General features: G+C 43.0%; 1 protein-coding gene across 1 annotated transcript in view; it reads right to left on the bottom strand.

Moving 5' to 3' along the window:
• Positions 1-5556: 5556 nt before the first annotated feature.
• Positions 5557-26995, bottom strand: part of LOC123376060 (calcium-activated chloride channel regulator 1-like) — a 34562-nt gene continuing 13123 nt past the window's right edge. Inside the window, exons 7-14 of the mRNA XM_045027715.1 lie at positions 26156-26380; positions 25039-25216; positions 24517-24623; positions 20273-20503; positions 19414-19684; positions 18306-18470; positions 13009-13245; positions 5557-7203 (exon numbers count right to left, since the gene is read on the bottom strand). Of these exons, the coding sequence (XP_044883650.1) occupies positions 6779-7203; positions 13009-13245; positions 18306-18470; positions 19414-19684; positions 20273-20503; positions 24517-24623; positions 25039-25216; positions 26156-26380 (1839 nt within the window). The 3' untranslated portion in view covers positions 5557-6778. The remainder of the gene's footprint in view (positions 7204-13008; positions 13246-18305; positions 18471-19413; positions 19685-20272; positions 20504-24516; positions 24624-25038; positions 25217-26155; positions 26381-26995) is intronic.

The raw sequence follows: 26995 nt of genomic DNA, 5'->3' as shown, positions 1-26995 counted from the left end.
CCTGGGCCAGTCTCCCCTTTGGAGTCTTTAGTCTTCTGAATGTCCTTGTTGATCGCAGCATAGGTGGGGTGAGGAGAAAAGGCCAAGCATGGGGTCACTGTGTTCTGTTTTATACCCTTAGTACACGTGCTTGGAGAACACAAGTCCAAGCATGTCTGGGGGGAATTGCTAAGTCCCCAGGCAAAGCTGAGCAATTCCCCTGGTGTGGCCTTATGCAGGCGAGTCATTGAATTGTAACTCCCTTGCTGGACAATGGCTGTTGATGGTTGTTTGACACCCTCCCGGGCACTGGTTACTTTCCTTGCTGTTGTCTCACAACCATAAAACACAATCTCATAACTTCATATGCACTAATGATATACATATTTAGATAGAACAATGACTTTCAGCAGATCATAACCTTTCCCCTGATACCTTACATGGCATGCTTTATATTCAAGATCACAATTATATATATAAATGAGGACTATGGGGGTTATAGGGTGCTCCCCTGAAGTACAGAATGTTACACCATGGATATCTGAGTAGGAATTAATGTTACTTCTCGCAGCATAAACTTCTACTGGCTCCCACTGTAGTTGCAAGCAGGGCTGGCTTTATGACCCGTGGGGCCTGATTGGAATACTTGGTGGCAGTCCGGGGTTTTGGCAGCACTTCGGCGGCAGGGGTCTGCTCTGGGTCTTCCATGGCACTGAAGGACCACCTGCCGCTAAAGACCCCTGGAGCAGATCACCCGCCACCAAAATGTCACCGAAGACCCCCGGAGAGGGGCTCCCTTAGCCGTGGGTGCTGGGTCCTCTTGGGTGCGGGGCCCAGTTCTGGGAAATCGGCCTAAAGCCAGCCCTGGTTGCAAGTGTTCCATCTACTGTTCTCCAATAGGAGTTGTACTGGTAGAGGGAAAAGGAACACAAGAGCTGTGTGGCAAGATTGTTCTCTGCACAAAATTTTCTGTTACTTGCACACTCTAGGGGGACCCACCTTTATCCTGTTCCTAGGGCTCATGGCATAACCTTATGCTCTAGGGCACCCACCTTTACCCTTCTGTGGGCTCAAAGCATAACCTTATTAATTTAGGCACCCACTCTTACCCTTCCGCGGGCTCAGGGCGTAACCTTACACTCTGCGCGTTTGCGGGGTCTTTTACCAGTGAAAAAGTCTTACACAGGAATATCCTACTTAACTTCTATTTTAACAATCACCAAAACCAAATGTACAAGCTAAGCATACAATGCTCACCACTCCCAATAAGGCAGATGAATTTTTCTTGATGGCCAGTCAGGATCAGATCATCTGGGGGACTCCAGCTTCTGCTCTGCACAGTGCGATTGGCAGGGTGTTGAGGTCTGGCAGCTCTGATGTTGGGGCTGTGTCCTGGAGTTGATTCCCAAGAATTTCCTTTTGGACTCCAGTTTATATAGTAAAACTTGAGTCCTGCTTAGCCATACCTTAACCAATAATTTCACTAACTTTTACCAAACAATTTTCTAACTAATCCTAACATATTGTAAAACCATTATTTAACCAATCATACCCCACCACCTTCATTGATTTACACCTAGCAAAATTAGTTATGCAACAGACAGAAACAATCAAAGAACCAGACAGAAGCCACACAGATAAACAATAGAGAAGTGGGGACCACAAAGGAAAACAATAGAAGTACAGATTTTACAGTCACAACTGTTGATAAGTGTTTTTTTGTCAGACAGAATGGTATCAAAGTTTGCTATAAACATCTTAAGATCTATATGTTTATCTGGTGATGCTGAGTACTGTTAGGACAGGATCGCCTTCTTAATAGCCTATATTACATTGTTTTAATGGAATTTACATGGAATGTGAGGATGTGAAGTTCTGCTTTTTAGCTCATGGCTGCTGTTCTCCTAATATGGCTGCAGACAAAGGCCTCAGACCTTACAATATAGCTACAGGAAAAGGCCTTATACTTACAGGATTGAGAAATGTACTGTAGGCAGCAATCCTGACTTCGCAGGCAGATGGACTGGATGAACACGCACTGTTGTTATAACTCCTGTCCTTCCACTCCCAATCTTCCTTTTTTGTCCTTCTAAGACCGTCACTTGTTGGCATGTCAAATTTAGGCTGTAAGCACTCTGGGGCAGGACTATGCCTTTGTTTCTGGGGCACCTAGCGCTGTGCAGGGCACTTGAATATAATAGTGATGATGATGGCAATGATCTAATAGGTCTTTTCCATCTCACATTTCTATTATATTATAATACAGCATGAAAATGAAAACTGATCCATGAAACAGTACAGAGAAGAGATCAATTGATTTACGCAAAATCAAACTCTGTGTTAACTTAGTATATTAGTATAGGCCTTGATTCTGCAATGATCTCCATATAAGTGGACCTCTGCACATGTATGAAGCCCTGTTGAAATCAGTGGTGCTCCGAATGGGCCTGGAGTCCACCTGCATAGAGCTCATTGCAGGCTCAGGCTCATATGCAATACAAAGGCTATGTCTACACTTCCCGCTGGATCAGCAGGTAGTGATCTATCTATCAGGGATTGATTTATTGTGTCTAGTGTAGACACAATAAATCAATCCCCAATTGCTCTGCTGTTGACTCCTGAACTCCACTGTGATGAGAGGCAGAAGCAGAGTCGACGAGGGAGCGGCGGCATGAGGATGCGAGGTAAGTCAACCTAAGATGCATTGACTTCAGCTACGCTATTCTCGTAGCTGAAGTTGCGTATCTTAGGTCGATTCCCCCCACAGTGTAGGCCAGGCCAAAGATTCAGGCAAGAACAAATTACATAAGACTCTTTTGCATATTAGTGTAAAGTAAAATGATTCCCAGCACAACTGGAGAGTATTAGGGGGAACCTTTTGAGACTTTTACAAAATTAAAGTAATGACATTTGTTTAAAGTTTGTCTAAAAAACACAAAGGACTAGATTAAAAATCTGACACTTCTAGAAACAGATTTACTTGCTGTGACCATGGTTGCTAGAGGGGCCACACTGAGAATGCTCAATGAGGGCAAACTGCAAAGAATGGGGTGGACGATCCCCAAAACTGGTGGTTTATTCTAATACTTAGATTCACCAAGACAGCAATATCTTACTGGTTACCAAGAAGCCCCAAAATACAGTTTCTCTTAAGCAATCCAGCCCTGGCCTCCCACCCAAACAGCCAAGTCAAATATGGTGAGGATTACATATATAAAGTACTATCAATCCTAAAATATTGGACATATTACCCATCGGGTCAATGTATATTTCAGATCTTACCTAAATACACACTTGCAGCCAATTCTTAACAACTATCTAAGAGAGAGAGTATTGTGATTAAAGATAATTATATATACAGATATCTATAAATAAAGTTCTTAGGTCAGTTTCATAGCAGAGATGGTGAGCTGCTGAGTTGTATAAAATCCTTCCAGAGTCAGTTCATTAGGTTATAGTCTAAACAGGCAATCCATGTGCAGAGTCTGTTTAAATTTGTCCATGAAAAATAGCAGAGTAATCCAGACTGGAGCTGGAGACCTCAGTCTTGTGACTTAAACTTCCCGTGACGAAGTTCAAGCAGATCAGGCCCTAGAGTTCTTTTATAGATCTCTGGCAGGCTACGATAGCCTCTTGACAGCTGATAATACAGCAGGCATTCCTTGGATGAAGACTGGGTAATATACATTGTTGCTTTGAAGTAAACCTCCTATTTCCTATGTATACATAGGTAAACTAGTAGTATTAGTTAACATAAGGCAATTATACATTCAAATTATCAAGGCAGTCCATTATCGAACAGACAATTTAAGATGAAGACAATGTAAGTAATATTATTTCCTGCAATATCTTATATCGTTGATATTAAGGTTATCTGAACCATCCGCATGCATCTATTGTAATTAAGACATGCAAGGGAATTAGCATCCATAAGCTAATCTGCTTACATTGTTAATATCTAATAAGATACAGATAAACACAGACAAATACAATTAGTATTTACTGCTAATTCTCTAACAGTGCAGAAATCTTGTCCATTTAACATGGGTTGGATAACTGTCTACAAGGAATGGTCCTGTTTACCACTTCAATACTTCCCTAATACGTCCTTAAAGATTGATTTTGGGGTACTTAGCCTGCTGGTTGTCTAATAATTGCTGTCTTAGTATCACACTTGTATTTAAAGGAACAGTGTCATGTAGAGTTGCCAATTTTGGTTGGACGTATTCCTGGAGGTTTCATCACATGACATAACATTTAACTAAAGATTAATCTTAAAGTCCTGGAGACTCCAGGACAATCCTTAAGGGTTAGCAGCCCTATTGTCATGGTTGCAGACTGAAAATATTACTTACTTGAAGGACTACATTTGGGTGTTTGAAAGCCAGTGGAGCACTGATAAACTTGTGTGCATGAGGGGTCAAGCACCAGTAGTGCACCAAAGGATGTGCATTGAAGTGTATAATGAGGTGTAAGGTTTTGTGCATAATGCTTGGTGTGTGTTCTAGTGGTTAGAGCATTGGACTTGGGCCTCAGGAGACCTGCGTTCTATTCCTGGTTCTGCCACTGGTCTATTAGGGGAAATCACTTCATCTCTCTGTTCCTCAGTTTCCCCATCTGTAAAATGGGGATACTGATACTGACGTCCCTTGTAAAGTACATTGAGAGCTACTGATGAAAAGAATTGTATAAAATCTAGGTATTAATTTATTATTATTACAGGAGTGTGTGGGGATCATATTTAGTAGCACTGTCTACTATACAAAATGTGTAGCTTTCACTCCACCCCATGCTGCCCTTGTAGCTAACCTGTGCTAACTGTTGTGTGGCAGTAGTGGTGGGTAGTCATGGTCTCACTACACATTTCCTTTGGAACGCACAGCACTGCCAGCATGAGCCTGAACCAAAGCTCACTGAAGTCAGTGGGGATCAGGCCCACTGTTAACAATCTCTCCTCTTGCACTCAGGAAGCATAAGCGCCAAATTATGGCTGCCTCCTTTACAGATGTGTTGGAGGTGAAGTGATTCGCTACATTATATAGGCTGTGAGCTCTTTGGGGCAAGATTGTCATTTATACTGTGTGTGAAAAGCAGCCAAAGCAATGAAGCCCCAGTTATAGTTGGGTCCTCTAGGTCAGAGGTGGGAAAACTACGGCTCACAGGCCCCTCCTGCCTGGCCCCTGAGCTCCTGACTCAGGAGGCTAGCCCCCAGCCCCTCTCCTGCCGTTCCCCCTTCCCCCACAGCCTCATCTCACCGCGCCACTGGCGCAATGCTCTGGGCAGCGGGGCTGCAAACTCTTGCCGGGCAGTGCAGCTGCAGAGCCGTGGCCTGGCCCGGTGCTCTGTGCTGCGTGTTGGTGTGGCTGGCTCCAGCCGTGAGGCACAGCTCCATGTCCTGGTGCTCTGGGCAGCACAGCTGTAGTGCCGCCAGGCACCAGTGCTCCAGGCAGCGTGCTAAGGGGCAGGGACGGTTGGATAGAGGGCAGGGGAGTTTGGGATGGTGTTCAGGGTGCGGGGGGGTGGATAGGAGTCAGGGAAGTCAGAGGGTGGGGAACAGGGGGGTTGAATAGGGGCAGGTGTTCTTGGGGGGCAGTCAGGAATGAGAGGAAGGGATAGATGGGGCAGTGTGGGATGGTCAGGGGACAAGGAGGGGTGGATGGCGCAGGAGTCATGGGGTGGCCGTCAGGGGGTGAGAAGCAGGGGGGTCGGATAGGGGTCGGGCTATGCTTGGCTGTCTGGGGAGGCACAGCATCCCCTAAGTGGCCCTCCATACAATTTCGGAAACCCAATGTGGCCCTCAGTCCAAAAAGTTTGCCTGCCCCTGCTCTAGGAACTTAAAGAAGAAGAAGAAAAAGAAGAGCCAGTCACAACTGATAGATGAAAACTCGGATCTATTATTTTTGACTGTACCACTAAATAAGTATTTATATGCGAGATCAGTGCATCCTTTTGGTCTGTTGGGTAAGTGTGTGTGTGTGTGTGTGTGTGTGTGTGTATTTTGACGATCCACTAGATGTCAGTGTAACCAAAGCATTAAGCTGACAGACAACATCTCTATTAACTGGGGAACCAGGACAGCGATGTCTGTGGAACCATAGTTATGCTCTGTCTTGCCCCACGGACACAATACATGTGGGGACTGCTACATTTTTACGCTACTCTAGGAAATATTTCCAGGAACAATCTCACAACCGATTACTCATTTGTGGATAACATATGGCCCTGATCCTGTGAATATCGTGCATTAGTCATAGGCTGAGAGTTGAGTTATGCATGTACCTAAGCAGTTGCAGGCTCAGGACCAACAGATGTATACATTTATGTTTCCTACTCATTTAATATAACTGAAAGGAATGTATGAAAACCAAAGATTACAGATCTAATTTCTTCTTAAATCTCCCCTCCTTGACTGCTAAGCAACTGGAAAAGAAAATTAGAAAGATTTTTTTCATATTTTTTAAAAAATAAAGCACAGAATACCTAATGTTGCAGAACTCTTGCAAGATTAGAATGAAAGTATACATCTAGATTGTCATTTATATGCTACACATTATACTGATGTGTCTTAGTTTACTCAGTACATACTTTTATATTCACTGTTCAGTCTACATACATGTACTATGACATACTATACACTCATTGAAAGCAGATCAAAATACATATAAATCCACCTCTGTTTTAAAGTCAATGCACTTAATTTTCAAATCTATTACAAATTTGTCTTTCCTTATGTATTTTGAAAATCACAAATAGAACAAATTAGGATACCTACTGAGCTTTCATCTTACAATTAGTTTTATTACATTCTGAGCCCAGGGCCTCCCTTTCTATTTTTCTTATGTAAAATACAGACAGTTATACTTACAGCTATTAATACACCTATTACAGACCCAGTAACTATTAATACTATTATTGAAACATTGACACCATCATTGATAACATCAGTAGGAAGCGTATCAGGCAAGGATTCCTTTGGAGGAACAAAGAGAGCTGCCTGTACTACATTAGACACCTCTGAGATCAGGGAGGCATTATCAACGGCACGTATTGCAAAGTAGATTATGGTGCCATTTTCTATTGTGACATTTTCTGGTTTAAACTGAAATGTTTCTTTGGTGCCGGCAGGTTTAGGTACCAGACTGGAGGTATTCACTGAAGTAGCATTCTCAAAGGTGTTTCTTAGGTCCAGAAAACTTTCACTCATTTTTATTATGTATCTGTCAGCTGGAAAAAGAGTGGAATACAAGTAAAAGTGTGTTAGTATGCCTATTATACTATCTGTAAATGCCAGGATAGCACAGGATTTGTAGAACAGTTTTGTATCTTTATAAGAACATCCCTGTGGTGGGAATAACATCTCAACAGCCCAACACTGTGGCATTTAATTTCAAAAGGAGGAACTATGCAAAAATGAGGCGGTTAGTTAAACAGAAGTTAAAAGGTACAGTGTAAGGCCATGGCTACACTTGCAGCTGTACAGCGCTGGGAGTTACAGCTGTCTTCGTACAGCTGTGTAGGGAAAGCGCTGCAGTGTGGCCACACTGACAGCTACCAGCGCTGCAGCGTGGCCACATTTGCAGCATTTGCAGCGCTGCTGGGAGTGGTGCATTATGGGCAGCTATCCCAGCGTTCAAGTATCTGCAACGTGCTTTTCAAAAGAGGGGGGTGGGGTGGAGTGTGACAGGGAGCATGGGGGAGACAGAGAGAGTGGATTTTTGGAGCCGATTTTTGTGAGCTCCCTGCCTTGCAAGTTCTAAGGACTGGAAGATACACAGCACCAACCTTCAATCATTTTAAAACTTTTGACCCCTTCCCCCACCCCTCTCTTATTCACTAAATGCAAATAGCCTTCAGACCACATAAGCAGCTGTTTCAAAACGAACCCCCTCTCCCCCTGCTTCTCTCCTCAAGCAAATTATCTCTCTCCTCAAGCAAACACTAGCAAACACTAGCTGTGCACATTCCAAAGGAATTCCCTTGCCTGCCTCTGCTCCAGCAAACAGGAGCTGTGTTTGTTTTTTAGATAAGCAGCTCCGGGAGCCCAGAGTTCACAACAAAACAAAGAGAGGCATCACAACAAAACAAAGAATGTTATCTGGTACTTAAAGCATTTTGGGAAGGTTCCGGAGGTCAGTTACAACGTAGTAAGATTAATCACTGTTTACACTTGCTCCCCAGCGCTGCATCACCAGCGCTGCACTCGTTATATCTGAGGCAGATCAGGTGTATGGCCAGCGCTGCAGCCAGGGAGATGCAGCGCTGGATGTGCTTTGCAGGTGTGGACAGTTACTAAGTTGCAGCACTGTAAACCCACCATCAGCGCTGCAACTCTCCAGTGTAGCCAAGCCCTCAGGTGAAATCCCTGCAAACTGCATGGGCGCTTTTTAAAGACACCATAATAGAGGCCCAACTTCAATGTACACCCCAAATTAAGAAACACAGTAAAAGAACTAAAAAAGAGCCATCGTGGCTTAACAACCATCTAAAAGAAGCAGTGAGAGATAAAAAGACTTCCTTTAAAAAGTGGAAGTCAAATCCTAGTGAGGCAAATAGAAAGGAGTATAAACACTGCCAAATTAAGTGCAAGAGTTTAATAAGAAAAGCCAAAGAGGAGTTTGAAGAACGGCTAGCCAAAAACTCAAAAGGTAATAACAAAATGTTTTTTAAGTACATCAGAAGCAGGAAGCCTGCTAAACAACCAGTGGGGCCACTTGATGATCAAGATACAAAAGGAGCGCTTAAAGACAATAAAGTCATTGCGGAGAAACTAAATGGATTCTTTGCTTCAGTCTTCACGGCTGAGGATGTTAGGGAGATTCCCAAACCTGAGCTGGCTTTTGTAGGTGACAAATCTGAGGAACTGTCACAGATTGAAGTGTCACTAGAGGAGGTTTTGGAATTAATTGATAAACTCAACATTAACAAGTCACCGGGACCAGATGGCATTCACTCAAGAGTTCTGAAAGAACTCAAATGTGAAGTTGCGGAACTATTAACTAAGGTTTGTAACCTGTCCTTTAAATCTGCTTCTGTACCCAATGACTGGAAGTTAGCTAATGTAACACTAATATTTAAAAAGGGCACTAGAGGTGATCCTGGCAATTACAGACCGGTAAGTCTAACGTCGGTACTGGGCAAATTAGTCGAAACAATAGTTAAGAATAAAATTATCAGACACATAGAAAAACATAAACTGTTGAGCAATAGTCAACATGGTTTCTGTAAAGGGAAATCGTGTTTTACTAATCTATTAGAGTTCTTTGAAGGGGTCAACAAACATGTGGACAAGGGGGATCCGGTGGACATAGTGTACTTAGATTTCTAGAAAGCCTTTGACAAGGTCCCTCACCAAAAGCTCTTACGTAAATTAAGCTGGCATGGGATCAAAGGGAAGGTCCCTTCATGGGTTGAGAACTGGTTAAAAGACAGGGAACAAAGGGTAGGAATTAATGGTAAATTCTCAGAATGGAGAGGGGTAACAAGTGGTGTTCCCCAGGGTCAGTCCTAGGACCAGTCCTATTCAATTTATTCATAAATGATCTGGAGAAAGGGGTAAAAAGTGAGGTGGCAAAGTTTGCAGATGATACTAAACTGCTCAAGATAGTTAAGACCAAAGCAGACTGTGAAGAACTTCAAAAAGATCTCACAAAACTAAGGCAACAAAATGGCAAATGAAATTTAATGTGGATAAATGTAAAGTAATGCACATTGGAAAAAATAACTTCAACTATACATACAATATGATGGGGGCTAATTTAGCTACAACTTATCAGGAAAGAGATCTTGGAGTCATCGTGGATATTTCTCTGAAGATGTCCACGCAGTGTGCAGAGGCGGTCAAAAAAGCAAACAGGATGTTAGGAATCATTAAAAAGGAGATAGAGAATAAGACAGAGAATATCTTATTGCCCTTATATAAATCCATGGTACGCCCACATCTTGAATACTGTGTACAGATGTGGTCTCCTCATCTCAAAAAAAGATATACTGGCACTAGAAAAGGTTCAGAAAAGGGCAATTAAAATGATTAGGGGTTTGGAGGGGGTCCCATATGAGGAAAGATTAAAGAGGCTAGGACTCTTCAGCTTGGAAAAGAGGAGACTAAGGGGGATATGATAGAGGTATATAAAATCATGAGTGATGTGGAGAAAGTGGATAAAGACAAGTTTTTTATTTATTCCCATAATACAAGAACTAGGGGTCACCAAATTAAATTAATGGGTTTTAAAACAAATCAGTCAACTTGTGGAACTCCTTACCTAAGGAGGTTGTGAAGGCTAGGACTATAACAGCATTTAAAAGAGAACTGTATAAATTCATGGTGGTTAAGTCCATAAATGGCTATTAGCCAGGATGGGTAAGGAATGGTGTCCCTAGCCTCTGTTTGTCAGAGGATGGAGATGGATGGCAGGAGAGAGATCACTTGATCATTGCCTGTTAGGTTCACTCCCTCTGGGGCACCTGGCATTGGCCTCTGTCGGTAGATAGATACTGGGCTAGATGGACCTTTGGTCTGACCCAGTACGGCTGTTCTTATGTTCTTATGAACTCCAATGATACTCCATTACCATCCCTACCATTTTACCCACCCTCATTATTGATGGGCCTGCTTAATTGACTAACATCTGTTCTCTGAAGAGCTCTGGACAGGATTTGTGTTAGAACTTATCAGTTCTACATTATTTGGGTCAATAGTCTACTGTTAACTGATGTGGGGCATTCCCTCCCTTCATGAGCACTAACCACATTATATTACCAGCACTCTTAGCTCCTGCTGGGCAGATGAGTCTTCCACATGGCAGTGCAGATAACTGCCATTAAACTGCCCCCCTCTATGCCTCCCTCCCCCACACTTCACACAAGTCTCTGTAGTACTAAAATAGAAACATAACTTTTGGATGAGAAATGAAAATAGGATTTCTTTCACTTGTCTCTGGTGAGTATCCAGGTCAAGTATAAGATCAAACAGTGCAGGGAGAGATCCCTGCATCCTGGTCAGCATCCCCTCTCTTAATGTGAGCAGGTTCTAAAGCATAGACAGAGAGGCAGCAAAATGCCTGCTCCATTTGCCAGCATAGTTAGTGTGTCAGGCATCTTGCTGCAAATGTGCCTGGCTTCCCACTGTCCACAGTTATCATTTCAAGGCTGTATGGTTCTGTTCTGCTCGTGGGTTTTCTAGTTCTTTGCTTGATTTGAGTTCTACTTCCTGCTCCTCATCTTCTTTTCTACCCCTTCAGAAATGGGGCAAGGGGTAGCATAAGAGTGCTATTCCAACTTTACACCATCAGAGGATGCTCCTAACTGAGGTTATTCTTCCATTGCTGGCCTCTCTAGCTGTAAGGCTGTTTTGTAAGTAGCCACACAGAAGAACCTAGGCCAGTGTTTTGGGGATTTAATGGAGTTGTTGGTTTGTTCCCTGGTGAGCTGGCTGGCAAGAGCTGTAGGTGTATGTAAAGATTTTAATCTGAAGCTGCTCTCTGTGTGACTGCAGACTGTCTCTCTTAACCTCTCCGGCTCGTGCTGATGTGCACACTGTAACATAACCTGGATAAAACATACTTAAAATATATATTATAAACGAGACCTTGTTGTGTCCCCATAAATGGACTAAAGCCTTGGATTGTCCATGTTGTAACTGGGTCTCCTGACTTATTTACAGTTGCAGTGAAAAAGGAGGCTAAGCCTTGGAAGAGTCACTGGTGCATGTGTTTTTTATTTAATTTGTTTGCCTTTGTAAACTAGCATAAGGCTGGTTGGTATACAAGTTTTGCATATTCTGTTGTACCAGGTTTGGGAGAACAGGCACTGACTTTTGTTTTCCCAGGGGATGCTCCATAGAATATCAGGGGAGGAAGGGACCTCAGGAGGTCCTCTAGTCCAACCCCCTGCTCAAAGCAGGACCAATTCCTAACTAAATCATCCCAGCCAGGGCTTTGTCAAGCCTGACCTTAAAAACCTCTAAGGAAGGGTTACCTTAGGGTTACCTACCTAGGTAACCCATTCCAGGGCTTCACCACCCTCCTAGTGAAAAAGTTTTTCCTAATATCCAACCTAAACCTCCCCCACTGCAACTTGAGACCATTACTCCTTGTTCTGTCATCAGATACCACTGAGAACAGTCTAGATCCATCCTCTTCGGAACCCCCTTTCAGGTAGTTGAAAGCAGCTATCAAATCCCCCCTCATTCTTCTCTTCTGCAGACTAAACAATCCCAGTTCCCTCAGCCTCTCCTCATAAGTCATGTGCTCCAGCCCCCTAATCATTTTTGTTGCCCTCTGCTGGACTCTTTCCAATTTTTCCACATCCTTCTTGTAGTGTGGGGCCCAAAACTGGACACAGTACTCCAAATGAGGCCTCACCAGTGCTGAATAGAGGGGAATGATCACTGCCGCTCCACCCCGAGGCCCCACCCTCAATCCGCCTCTTCTCCTGAGGCCCCACTCTCGTCCCATCTCTTGCCACCCCCATTCTTCCCCTTCCCCAGAGTCCCCACTTCTTCCCACTCTCTTCCCCTTCCTATTCCCACTGTTCCCTGCCCCATCCCCTTCTCTTCTCTCTACCCCCTTCCTCAGGCCGCCAAACAGCTGATTGGTGGCTAGCCTTGGGGCCCTGCCGAACAGCTGATCTGCAGCCAACCCTGGGACCCACCGACCCACTGTGACTAGTGGGTGCTGAGCTCCCCCTATTTTTTCCCAAGGGTGCTTGAGTCTTGGAGCACCCAGGGAGTTGGTGCCTATGTTTGGGAGTGTTCCATGTTTCTTTAAACATTTTTAAAGCATTAAGTGGGACTAATGTAAAGATCATATTGAACAGGGAATTCATTGGTTACACTGAGTCCTGATCTACACTAGGAAATTTTACAGAGAAAATCTAGAGTAAGTCAAGCCATAGTGATGGTCATATTTTTTGCAGATGGGACAGACAGAGCTTTTTTCCTCATCTCTCCTTGGCTGGCTCATCATGTGTAATTTCAGATAACTGACAATACTGCATCACTTCCAGCTGACTAAAACAAAACTTCCAACTTACCTTGTCCCTCATCCAAGTCATTCCCGGGAGCTGTCCAGGACAAGTGAATTTTATCTTCTTCAAACTGAGCCTCAAGGTCAGTAATTTTACAGGGTGGGAACACGTCAGTAGTTCCTCCTGATGGAACATTCTCCACTACAAAAGAACCTCCTGTTGCAACTCTGTTGAAACTTCCCAGCTTTGCTTGAATTTCCTCATCACTAACTTCAGGTCTCGGTGCATTCATTTTTATTTCACCTGCCCCCAAAAAAGAAAAAAACAATTGCTCATGGTATTTGAATATTACAAAACTCCAAATCATAACACACCTTCTTTTTATCTAGCATTCCCTCTCTCTTTAATCTTTTTTTCTCTGGCTTATTCAAGTTTAGTGCAAAAATTAGCAAGGCTAAAAACCAAAGGGAACTTCAGGATCCTGCATCCTTGCACAAAACTAAGGCAGACCTCAAAAGCAAACCAGATTTCAAGTGCAGTTGAAAGTAACAACAGTGCCTATCATCAGGTAGGGTTATGAAGGTATTGAGCAGGTGTCAGTGGGATGTGGTTGTGATAAGGTAACTTCCACCCATCTCTTCCTAGCTATTGCAGGCAGCATAAGAATTACAACCTTGTAGGAATTTCCTTACTTTTTTGGTTTAAATTGGAGACATTTTTATGTAGACTTCTTTAATTCAGTATATTCTAATTGTCTAGGAATACAGAAAATTGTTTTTGTGTGTGTGTGCACATGCAAGAAGGAGGATATGAAATGCAAACGCTAACAATCACAATTAAGGTTGAGAAATCAGGCACTCAAAAGTCAAGAAATTAAAAAAGCTAAGTTTTCTATTACCATATTATATATATCTTTACTCCTGCGGGAGTTCTGCATGACTGCATGCATGCATAATTAATGAGCCTTGCAGATTTTTAATTTTTTGTGCAGAAAAAACTTTGGCTGAAATGTTGCTGAAATGTTTTGTCCACCAGAGGGAGCTGTGGCGCTAGAACAAAGCAGCAGCTCACAGCCAGCTAAAGAAGAGAGAGCCTGCCTTCTTCACAGCGCCTTTCAAGGCAGGTCAGGAGAGGGGGCTATGGGGAGACAAGGGGGGAGCAGGGAAGGATTGTTAGGGAGCTTCCCCCATGCAGACCCTGACTGACCCCTAGTCTCTCCCATGCAGTCAGGCACATCTGCCCCTGTTTCCATGTGTTCCTGCACCCCCATGTGTCCTTGCACCACGTGTCCCTCCACTCCCAATCAGACACCCACTCGCCCATCCCCATGTGGCCCTGGGATGTTGTGTGGGGGGGATCAGACAGGGACTTATAAGGGCTAGTGTGGGAGGACAGATTGGGGCAGGGCCTGAATGGGAATAGATGCACAGGGCCACGGGAGGTGGGGGGGGCGGGAAGGAGGTGCAGGGCCACAGGGTGATGGGGGAGGGGTGCAGAGCTACATACGGATGGGGGTGGCTGGGTGGGGATACAAAGACACCTGGGAACAGGGGGAGGGGTACAAGGACACGGACAGGGGAGTGGCTGGGTAGGGACACAGACACATGGGGCGGGGGGATAGAGCACATAGAGACAGGTGGAGGGGGTGCAGGGCCACATGGGGATGGGGGAGGGGCTGTAGGACCACATGGGAAATAAGGGGAGTGGGTGTCTGATTGGGGGTGGAGGGACACGTGGACAGGTGGTGCAAGGACACGTGGGGGTGCAGGAACACATGGGAATAGGGGCATATGTGCCTGACTGCATGGGAGAGGTTAGGGGTCAGTCAGTCTGCATGGGGGAAGCTCCCTAAACAATCTCTCCCCGCTCCCCCGCCCAACCCTTGTTCCATACTTTTCCCACCCATACCCAACAACCCTTTAAGGTCACACCCAGGCTCCTTCCTAGCAATTTGTTTCCCTGTCTCTCAGATCCTCCATTACCCCTGCAGGGGCGGCTCTAGGATTTGCGCCGCCCCAAGGAGGGCGGCACGCCGCGGGGGGAGGGGGGGCGCTCTGGTGGTTGCCGGCCCTGCGGATCCGGTGGACCTCCTGCAGACGTGCCTGCGGAGGGTCCGCTGGTCCCGCGGCTCCGGTGGACCTCCCGCAGGCATGCCTGCGGATGCTCCACCGAAGCCGCGGGACCAGCGGACCTTCCGCAGGCATGCCTGCGGGAGGTCCACCGGAGCCGCCTCCCGCCGGCACGCCGCCCCAAGCGCGCGCTTGGCGCGCTGGGGTCTGGAGCCGGCCCTGTACCCCTTTGCACTGCTTTCAAGGGGTGCAGGAAATATGGTTCTGTATTGTAGTTTAAATGAATTATTACTAGCGTTTTGTATTAATATGCCTAGTAAGGAATCTACTTGTCCAAAAACATTTACTGAATCTTTTTTGTTGTTTGTATTGTTACAGACATATTTACTGACAGGTATTTTGAAATAAATGACTAAAAATAATTGAAACTGGTGTGATTATATGGTGTTATTTTGACATAAAATATGCAGAATTTTAAAATGTGTGCTGAAATTTTAATATTTTGTTGCAAAACTTTTATTTTTTTGACACAGAATTCCCCCAGCAGTAGTAATAATAATAATAATAATATATACATATACCATCATATTGCACAATTTGTTGGGGTGGTTTCTTTGCAGGGGGGGATATTGGTAAAATAATGTGAAGGTATATATTGAACAAGGAGAACAGGAATAGAAAATACTACATTGTGCGATGTAGCCAAGTGAACACTGAGGTACAAATCTTAACTGTTGGAAGTTCCTGAGGTTTTTGGTGCCTAATATTTCAAGCTTAGACTATGGTTCTTACTCAGTAGAGCTGCCACTCTGTCTACCTAGAGTCAGATCTGCTGGCTTAAATGGCAAAAAGTAAGTTACTATTTTTTCCCCCAAACAAACCGTTGTTAACCAAGTTCCATTTGCAGAGCAAACTCGGTAACTAGCGCCTTCAAATTATGCCCCCAGTTACACTTGTGAAATCCCACTGAAGGCCAGAGGGTTGCATAGATATACTGAGCATGGCATTAGGCCTGCAGACCCTGGTGACAATGCACAAGCCAGAAAGAACACAACTTGATTTTCGGATCCTAAGCTGAGTCTTCAGGGCTGGGAGTTAGAACAGCTGTGCTGTTAACTTGTAAATTTCTTCTGGAGTGATTGAGAAAACAAGTGTAGAATTTGACAATACTATTTTTATAAAGTCACTTTTCAGAATAAAATTATATTTTAATAATGAATTAACTGTTTTCTTTGCACTTGATTTCTCTGGGGCCTTTAGATCAAAAGAGAAATGCAAAAATAATGGAAAGATGAAAAAAATATACTAAATCACAACACACTCATAAAGACTCACTGTAAAAGTATCATTAACTGAAGCAGGGCCGGCTTTAGGAAGTGCGGGGCCCAATTCAAACATTTTCGGCGGGGCCCCGGCAGGGATGACTAAAAAAAAAAAACGTAAAAAATGCCTTTCATTTCTTAGCAACCAGTTCCCTATAAAAAGTTCTGATTTAAGGGATGTGCCACAGTATGGATTTTTTGTACCAATAGGGTTACCATACATCCAGATGGCGATTTAAGAACCAAAAAGCCTGACATGTCTGGGAAAATACGGCTGTATGTTAACCCCACCTAAAGTTATTTTTTAAAAAGATGGGCCTGAACCAGAAATGAGCTCTGTTTTACATGTGTGGGTCCCCGCCACTCCCTGGGGGTGTGCTAGGGTGACCAGATGTCTCGATTTTATAGGGACAGTCCCAATTTTTGGGTCTTTTTCTTATATAGGATCCTAATAACCCCCACCTCCTGTTCCAATTTTTCACACTTGCTGTCTGGTCACCCTGGGGTGTGCACATGTGTGGGTCCCAGTTGCTCTCTGCCCCCCCCCCCCATTGAAGCAGGTGTGCAGGGTTACTGCCCTGGGAACTGCAGGGCACCAGTGGACATGGGGCTGGCTGGAGGCAGGGCAGGGGCTGAGTGGAGGGAGGGTCTGGCTGCAGGCAGGGCAATGGGTGCGGGGCTCTGGAGACAGGGGTGTGTGGGGTGGGCTGGCTGGCTTCAGGCAGGGTCACAGGGGGGTGCGGCAGGGGTTGGCAGGGCTGGAGACAGAGGAGTGCGGGACTGGCTGGCTTCAGGCAGGGGGGTGCGGCAGGGGTTGGCTGGAGACAGGGCAGGGGGTGCAGGGCTGGCGCAGGCAGGGCAGGGGTGCGAGGCTGGTTGGAGGCAGGGGGTGTGGGTACAGCCCACCCTGTACAGTGAGTGCCCCCTCTTTCTTCCTCCCGCACCGGGGTAGCAGCAGCAGCCCGGGGCTCAGGGGCTATGGAAAGGGCCCGGGGTCCCCTGCGTCCACTGCCCCAGCCCTGTAAATAGCTGCGGGAACCCTGGGGAAGCAGTGGGGCTCCAGGGGCTATTTAAAGGGCTGGGTCAGTAGAAGCAACGGGAGCCCTGGACTTTTTAAATAGCCCCCAGTGCCCTGCAGCCCTACCCAGGGCTCCAGCAGTGGGGCTCTGGTGGCAATTTAAAAGGCCTGGGGCTCCAAACCCCTGCTGGGAGCCCCAGGCCCTTTAAATTGCCCCCTGGAGAAGCCGGGCCACCCTGGTACAGTACACCAGCTCTTGCCAGTACGCAGTACCAGGGCTTGGGCGCGGGGCCCTCTTAGGGGTGGGGCCCGATTCAGGGGAATTGGTTGAATTGGTCTAAAGCCGGCCCTGAACTGAAGCTCCATTGATTGAGAAGGTTTAAGCAGTAAGATCTTAATAGCAGTATCCATCCCTGTGGTTTCTGGAACTGAGAATCTTTAACTCACACATGCCTAATGGAAAGAGTCCTGAACAATGTGTCCAGAAAACCCAACAGAAGAACAGAAACATTCTCATGTGGAAGCATTAAACTGATACATTTAAAATTTCATAACTTTGAAACTGATTCCCTGATTTTTAAGTCTCAGTGAAACATACAAATTTAAAATTTCCAACTTCAGCTGTTTTTTAATATGATTTTCAGTTCCAGGATCTTTGGCAATTCCCACATGTTCCAAAGAGCACTTAATTATATATATAGATAGATAGATATAGATATAATAAAAATGTGGTACTATATCCAGTGCTCATATATAGCAAAAATACTGTGGTTCCAGCTACTGTTTTCTAAAAGTATAAACAATAGTGGAAAAAATACATGTAACAAATGTTAAGGTTAAAAAGCTTTTTGTGAAGCTAAATGATCTCCCATTCACCCATATTTTTATTCTGTGTGTGTGTGTGTGTGTGTGTGTGTGTGTGTGTGTATTTCCTACTTCATAAATGTTCCTTACCATTTTCTATGTAGCCTGGAACATACAAGGCTCGGCTGTGCCTGCGACCAAGTCTGACAGTCTTATCTTTCCCTTGGATATGCACTTTTAAGTTGTATCTACCATTTCCCTTGAAAGATGTAAAGTACTTTGAATAGATTCCATCATTCTTGGTAATATCAGCACCTAGATACACAAATAGTAATAATTAACCATCAAAACAAGGTACCTTTGTTAAGGGCATTATTTGCTGTTCAGTTCGTAAACACATAGGGCCTACTCCTTCTTCTATTGAAATCAATAAGAGCTTTGATAAGGACTTAGGTGAAAACAGGATGTGGTGACATGAGCTCATTACATATTTAACTGGAGATAATGTAGCATTAAAACATGTTACTGTGTATTTACTGTTGTTTCCAATAGTAACCAATAGGCCAGTAGTTCTCAGCTATTTCTTAGTAGTTCTCCATAGTGGTCTGATCTGTGGAGCCCTTCTTGGCGGTCGGCAGACTAAACTACATTGAGATTGAAGCAATGCTGGAATGTGGGGAGGAGAGAGTCTACAGTTTGTGTGACATGGTTTAGATAATGGAGAAGTTGGAGAACAATAGAACTGTGCATTTGAATCACATCACCTCTGTAGGCACAATAGATTTGATAAGGAGAATGATAATCTATGTAATTCATACTTTTGAAGGAGATATTTTTAACCTAGCTATACTGCCTATATAGCCTGTGACAAACTATAGAAACAGACTCTCGCTCTCCTGTTCTGCCACCTGCATCCCCTCTGCAGGGCTGACCAGTATGTGAAATATACACAAGTTCAAACAGTGAATGTGGCTAAAACAGACCCACAAGGCAATGGACCCCCTTCTCTCCCTGTGCTGGCTATTTGCATCAGAGGTAAGAGCACAGGAGAGGGAGAAGGCTTTGCACAACCACGACGCTCCCTTCTTCTTGGGCGCAGTTTTTCTCTCTCCACCTTCCTAACACACCCAACAGTGTAAGTGTAACCCTTACTGATAAGTTTGGAAGTAGCATACAGAGACATTCTAAAATACATACCACAAAATGGGGAGTGTACACATTTCTAGACAAAATGTAAGGAAAGTAATAATCAGATTACCTGAACCATCATCAAGGAGTTTGAGCTCTACTGCAGATCCAGTCTGTGGTTCAACAGTGGCCATCACAGTTGCACCCAGAACAGGCAAAAATCCTTGACTAACTTCTGCATAAATAACCATTGGATTAGGGAAGTTGTTTGTATCCTTATTCATGTGGGCTTTCACAGTCACTGGAGGCACAGCCAAAGATGCTGCTCGAGATGTTACTATCATTGATATGACTTGAGAGACTGTGTGATTATTTTGAATCCAATATAACCAATCTCCCACCTGTAAATCAAATAGATTGAATATAAAAATATAATGTAAGACTTATAATAATAATAATTAATAATAAATTATTATTATTTATTATTATAAGACTTCATTATTCTAAAGGCAGCTTTGTATTTCCCTTAGTTAATTATCTTATTTTCCAAGGCACAAAGGGCAGTTAGGGTATTGCTACAGGACCACAGCTAAGGTAATTTGGGTACCTTACTTATTCTTCGTGCTGTCAAATATTTGGTTTCTTTTAAATTTAACCTTATGTCTGAATTTACTCAGTTTTAGTGGTGGATGTTTGAGAATTATCACATTCTTGGAAGGAGATATGTACTCTCTACCTTAACTTCCCCTCAATTCAATATTTTGTCCAGCAGTCTTGTATACTTGGGATGTGTGTAGAGCATAATAAAAAATTAGGAACAGCACAAATGACAGTTAGATACCCAACTTCCATTGCTAGTCAGTCGAGTTACACCAAGGATAAAATTGGTTCATTAGGAATATGTGTTTATAACTTCTAAAAAGAGATGGTGCATTTTAGTCTATGAAATGTTAACATGTCTGGATAATAAAACAAAGTTTAGTCTTTACCTCTGCAGTGCCGGCTATACTCAGTCGAGCTGTTCGGAGGTTTATATTACTAACTGTGAAGTTAGACGTTCTATATTCTTTCCCTTTGGGGTCCCGCAGTAAAATGTCTGGTGGAGATGTGCTTCCATCCCATGTAACTACAAAGAAGGTGTCCTTTCCCACAGTGCTATCCACAGTCACTGTACCATTCATCCACTGCTTGACGGCGACACTCTGAGCTGTGCTTTCAAGCTAGGAGACAAATAAAATATGCTTTATGGCTAGTTAGCAGATAAACACTTAAAATACCAGTAATTTGAGAGTGGTTCATTTTCCTCTTACAGAGGAGAACAAATCAATATTTTGTTTATTCAGAGGGCACCTTGACTGGCTGGTGGACAACTGGCCCACTGCTGGAAGAGGGGACAGAGGAGCATTAATGCGGTAACAGGCCTGTTGGCACCACGATGAGCAGGTCTCTGCTGTTCTGTGCAGAGCTCAGGGTTGTGCAAAGGAGGCACCGTGCCTCCACACCTGGGGAACTAGCAGGAGGGTGAGGGCCACGTGGACTAGCCATTGCAGGGAGTGGAACAGTGAAGCCCTGAGCAAATTTTGTGTAATGCCCATTTGCAGAGTACAATTGCTTAAGAATGTGAAAATATAGTAACCAAGTATCAGAGGAGTAGCCGTGTTAGTCTGGATCTGTAAAAAGCAACAAAGAGTCTGTGGCACTGTATAGACCAGGGGTCGGCAACCGGTGGCTCGCGGCTCGCCAGGGTAAGCACCCTGGCGGGCCGGCCCGGTTTGTTTATCTGCTGCGTCGGCAAGTTTGGCCGATCGCGGCTCCCACTGGCCGCGGTTCGCGGTCCCAGGCCAATGCAGGAGGCAGGAAGCGGCGCGAGCCGAGGGATGATCTGGCCGCGGCTTCTGGTCCAAGAGGTGACTATAGCTGAACCGCCTGGCAATAGCACCAATACTATAATTAAATTTAACATTCTTGTAGGGGGGAAAATACCAAAGATACCCACCACAGCAGCATTTTGAAAATGGGAACTAAACAAAAATGAGGAGGTTAAATGGAAATTAAAAGGAACAGTCAGAGGAGTGAAATGCCTTCAAATTGCATGCAAACTTTAAAAAAACACTAAGACAGGCTCAAAAGATGTGTATACCTCAAATAAAAAAAATCTGTTAGTTTTTGTCTCTCTTGCTAGCTGCTGTTCACACTCTTTTTTGGCCTTCCTAATTATACTTCTGCACTTGATTTGCAAGAGTTTGTTCTGTTCTATTTTCCTCAGTAGGATTTGACTTCCAATTTTTAAAACATGTCTTTTTGTTTCTAAGCACATCTGTTTCCTCTGCTGTTTAGTCATGATGCCACTGTTTTGGTCCTCTTCCTGTTTTGTTTGAGTACATCAGAAGCAGGAAGCCTGCCAAACAATCAATGAGGCCATTGGGCGATCAAAGTGCTAAAGGAGCATTCAAGGAAAACAAGACCTTTGTGGAGAAGATAAATGATGCAAATAATTCAATCTTCACTGCAGAGGATGTGAGGGAGGTTCCCACACCTGAGCCACTCTTTTTAGGTGACAAATTTGAGGAACTGTCCCAGACTGAGGTGCCAGTGTAGGAGTTTTTGGAATAAATAGATAAATTAAACAGTAATAAGTCACCAGGACCAGATGGTATTCACCCAAGAGTTCTTAAGGAACTCAAATATGAAATTGCAGAACTACTAACTGTGGTATGTAACCTATTGCTTGATCAGCCTCTGTACCATAGGACTGGTGGACAGCTAATGAAATGCTGAATTTTTTAAAAAGCTCCAGAGGCAATCCTGGCAATTACAGAGCTGCAAGCCTAACTCCAGTACCTGGCAAATTGGTTGAAACTAGAAAAGAACAGAATTATCGGACTAATAGATGAATGTGATATGCTGGGCAAGAGTCAATATGGCTTCTGTAAAGGAGAATCACATCTCCCCAATCTACTGTATTAGTATTCTTTGAGGTGGTCAACAAATGTGGACAAGAGTGATCCAGTGCCCATAGTGTACGAGGACTTTCAGAAAGCCTTAGACAAGGTCCCTCACTGAAAGCTCGTAAGCAAAGTAAGCAGTGATGGGATAAGAGGGAAGGTCCTGTCCTGGATCAGTAACTGGTTAAAAGACAGGAAAAAAAGGGTAGGAATAAATAGTCAGTTTTCAGAATGGAGAGAGGTAAATAGCGGGGTTCCCCAGGGATCTGTATTGGACTAGTGCTGTTCAACATATTCATAAGTGATCTGGAAAAAAGGGCAAAACATTGAGGTGGCAAAGTTTGCAGATGATACAAAATATTTGACTGCAAAAGTTATAAAACTGACTGCAACGAGTTACAAAGGGATCTCACAAAATTGAGTGATTGGGCAACAAAATGGCAGATGAAATTCAGTGTTGATAAATGCAAAGTAATACACATTGGAAAACATAACCCCAACTATACATATAAAATGAAGGGGTCTAAATTAGCTGTTACCACTCAAGAAAGAGATCTTGGAATCATTGTGAATAGTTCTCTGAAAACATCCACTCAATGTGCAGCAGCAGTCAAAAAACAAACAGAATGTTAGGAACCACTAGGAAAGGGATAGATAATAAGAAAGTAAATATCATAATGCTGCTATATAAACCCATGATATGCCCACACCTTGAATACTGTGTGCAGTTCTGGTAGCCCCATCTCAAAAACAAAAAGAGATATTAGAATTGGAAAAAGTACAGAGAAGGACAAAACCAAACCAAACCAAAAGAATAGTTAAGGGTATGGAACAGGTTCCATATGGGAAGAGAATAAAAAGACGTTGACTGTTCAGTTTAGAAAAGAAATGACTAAGAGGAGATATGATAAAGGTATATAAAATCATGAATGGTGTAGAGAAAGTGAATAAGGAAGTGTTAGTTCCCCCTTCACATAAAACAAGAACCAGAGGTCACCCAATGAAATGAATAATCAGCAAGTTTAATACAAACATAAGGAAGTATTTCTTCACACAACATACAGTTAACCTGTGGAACTTGTTGCCAGGGGATGTTGTGAAGACCAAAATATAACTGGGTTCTAGAAAGAATTAGATAAATTCATGGAGGATAGGTCCATCAATGGTTACTCGCCAAGACAGGCAGGGATGCAGCCTCATACTCTGAGTGTCCCTAAACCTCTGACTGCCAGAAGCTGGGACTGGAGGACGATGGATCAGTCGATAAATTGCCCTGTTCTATTCATTCTTGCTGAAGCATCTGGCACCCACCACTGTGGGAATACAGGTTACTGGGCTAGATGGACCCAGTATGGCCATTCTTAAGTTCTTGTCAAGACAAGTATACAATTGCAGAAAACTAAGGAGTCTATGACCAAACCTATATTAGTTGCTATGCTTGATTCAGACAAAATGCAAAACTGGGTCTGTAGCAGAGATTTAACAAAGTGAGGGATGAGTTGTTAAGTTATAGATAGCACAACCCAAGAGCTGTTGTAGAAATAGAAGACGCTACTAGCCTTAATTATTTTGAAGAAATCATTGCTGAGTTGAAATAGATCATGAGAAGTGTCAGGAAAGCTGGGAATCAAAATGTTACCTATTGTTTAGAAGAGAAGCAGTTGAGATAGATTCCTCATTATTGATAACGTTAGTATAGTAACAAGATCACTTATTTACAGCATTCTACACAGGAGTGACCACACATACTATGGTATTTCTGCCTTCCTCTATATAAATCCCTTTGCATTAGCTAATTGTGAGAAATTTTAATTTTCTTTGTTTCATTATCTGTTTCATTTTACTGTTAATATAACAGACCACCCAAATATCAGTTTATATTTTAAGATCAGTCACTGCAATAGTTAAGATTATAGATCAGGTGTAGGCAATTTATGGCATGCGTGCCAAAGGCGGCATGCAAACTGATTTTCAGTGGCACTCACACTGTCTGGCTCCTGGCCATTTAATTACATTTTAAATTAAGCTTCTTAAACATTTTTAAAACCTTATTTACTTTACATACAACAATAGTTTAGTTATATATTATAGACTTATAGAAAGAGACCTTCTAAAAATGTTAAAATGTATGACTGGCACGCAAAACCTTAAATTAGAGTGACTAAATGAAGACTCAGCACAGCACTTCTGAAAGGTAGCCGACCCCTGTTATAGACTACTAAAATTACTCGTAATTGACCATAACTGATTAATAATGTGGAAAACAAACAAAGATTTGAAACTCAGACCTGTATAGACTGTTCAGAAATAGTTCCACTTCCTGATGAAATTCCACTGAATGCATCAATTAGGCCATTGGAATCCACTGTATCTGTGGCATACAACTTTAAGCCTCCTGAAATGTGATTGTTAAAATATTCAGAATAGTCATTTACTGTAAAACAATCGGTTTTTGTTATGTGCCGTATGTTATGCTATGTAAACATCAGAAATAAAATGTTAATCATTTAAACACCGAGCTTATCTTTTTGTTTAGAGGAACATCCTCCACTAATATAATTATCAAACCTCGCTATTAAGCAGGGTATTATCAGGATACAGGTTTTTTTTAAAGCAAGAACAGATAAAGATAAACAATAGCTCCCAATATTGTTGTGTTTATTCAGCTGAAAATAAACATTCTGTAAATAGGACTGGAATTAGTTGACCTTACTTTATTTTCGTATTACAAGTTGTAAACCACTCCAGTTTTACATTTCATTCTTCAAGTATGCAAGCCAAAAGTAGGATTAGTTTAGAAACTTATTTACCTGTCATGTCTGAAAATTGTTCTAGTTGTGGAGCAGCACTTGGCCCCAAGGCAATGGTGTGAATGATCGATCCACTGTTTTTCACCTCCGTAAGGCAACTGCTCATACTCCCATCCTGTCCATCTGTCAGCAGTACAATTTCAGAACCATAGAGATTAGAGTATTTTTGTTTAATCACCTGAATTGAAAAGAGAATTTCAGGTGTTAGCAATAGGACTTCATTGTAAATGTTAGATGCCCTAGCGCAGGTAGTGTCTATGTCAAAGAAAATTGTTATAAGTATAAGACAAAATCCTTTCCTTACAAGTGTGAATTCTGCTGCAAGTGGAGACTGTTATGTGGCAACAACTAAATTGAAGGTGTCTGAATTACATTGCCTGTACATGACAGGATGGTTCAGGGGAGAGGTGTCCAAGGGTAGCACACTCCCTCCAGCATTCCAAGTAGTAGTAACGTGTGTCTGACGGCCTCTACTCTTGCTCCTGCTGCCAATGACAGCATATGCACAGGGCATGAGGAAACCTGTCCATAGCCATTGAAATTATGGAAAATTATCTTTAATGCAGTTCTATTCTGGAAAATAACTTGAGAAATCATGGCGCATGAAGGTGCCATTTTACATAAGCCTTTTTCAGAATAAAACCATGATTAAACCAATGTTAAAATAAACAAAATTTGGATTTTCTATATGAGAAGTTATATGATTTTGATCTTCTGCACAATGCCTTGAGATTCCGGCAAAGCATTCTTGTAAGATTTTCTCAAAGCTATCTTAATTTTTTTGCTAATATAAACATAGCAAGGCCTTGTTAATTTCTTAGTTCAATAGGAGCAATTTCAGGGCCTAACTTGATTGAGCTTCCTAAGTCTCTCACTATAAAACACATTTTCCAAACCTTTAATTATTCTTGTAGCTCTATTCTGAACCCCTTCCAGTTTCCCCAACATCTTTTCTGAAATGTGGACAACAGAACCAGAGACAGTATTCCAGTAATGATCTCAGTACTACTGCACACAGAGGTGATATGACCTTCCCACTCCTACTCACTATACTCCTCCTAGTTCCATCTGATTATCACTGCATTCCAGGATACATTCCCCCCAAATTCTCCTTTACCTCAAATCCTTTGCGCACTCCTTCACAGATCTTAGTTCCTCCACCAGCTGATGTAGGCAGGCATTTGATAAGATTCTGGCGTACATTCTCACTGACTATTTGTTGTATATTACATGTAATTTGTGCTGTAGAATGGAATGTGACAATTCCAACCCAGGAACCCATTTCCATACTCTGTAGCAGGAATATCTCTGCAGCTTGGTAGAGACGATTAATGCGGTTATACTGCAGGTAAAGAAAGGGACATACTTAGAACTATCAAGGCTTTTCAAGAGAGATAGCAAAAAGCAAGAATACAGCAATTACTAATGTTGTTAAATTTGTACTGATAAATGGGAATGTACCTGCCATAGAGTAGATGAGAGATTTGAGGGGAAAATATGGAAAATTAGACAAATACCCCCTATCTGGGTAACCCAAACTACCCTACATATCATCCCCAGACATATTCTTTCCAGACCAGTGGAGGTGTGTACTTTGTTCTGCTAGCTTGGAAAGGTATCTACATATTGAAACATCCAGGAGATGTAAAACAGTGTCAGCCAAACAGCATTCTAATAATGTGGTGATATTCCTCACAAATAAGGAGCAAAGAATCCTGTGGCACCTTATAGACTAACAGAGGTTTTGCAGCATGAGCTTTCGTGGGTGAAAACCCACTTCGTCGGATTGCAGCATGAGCTTTTCACCCACGAAAGCTCATGCTGCAAAACGTCTGTTAGTCTATAAGGTGCCACAGGATTCTTTGCTGCTTTTACAGATCCAGACTAACACGGCTACCCCTCTGATACTCACAAATAAGGTTTTCTCTTTCACATAATTTGTTTAGGTAAAATGGCT

The sequence above is a fragment of the Mauremys mutica genome, chromosome 8, assembly GCF_020497125.1.
Source record: "Mauremys mutica isolate MM-2020 ecotype Southern chromosome 8, ASM2049712v1, whole genome shotgun sequence".
Classification (NCBI taxonomy): Eukaryota; Metazoa; Chordata; order Testudines; family Geoemydidae; genus Mauremys; species Mauremys mutica.
Note: the sequence above shows the minus strand (reverse complement) of the source record. Positions and strands in the feature narration are given on the sequence as shown.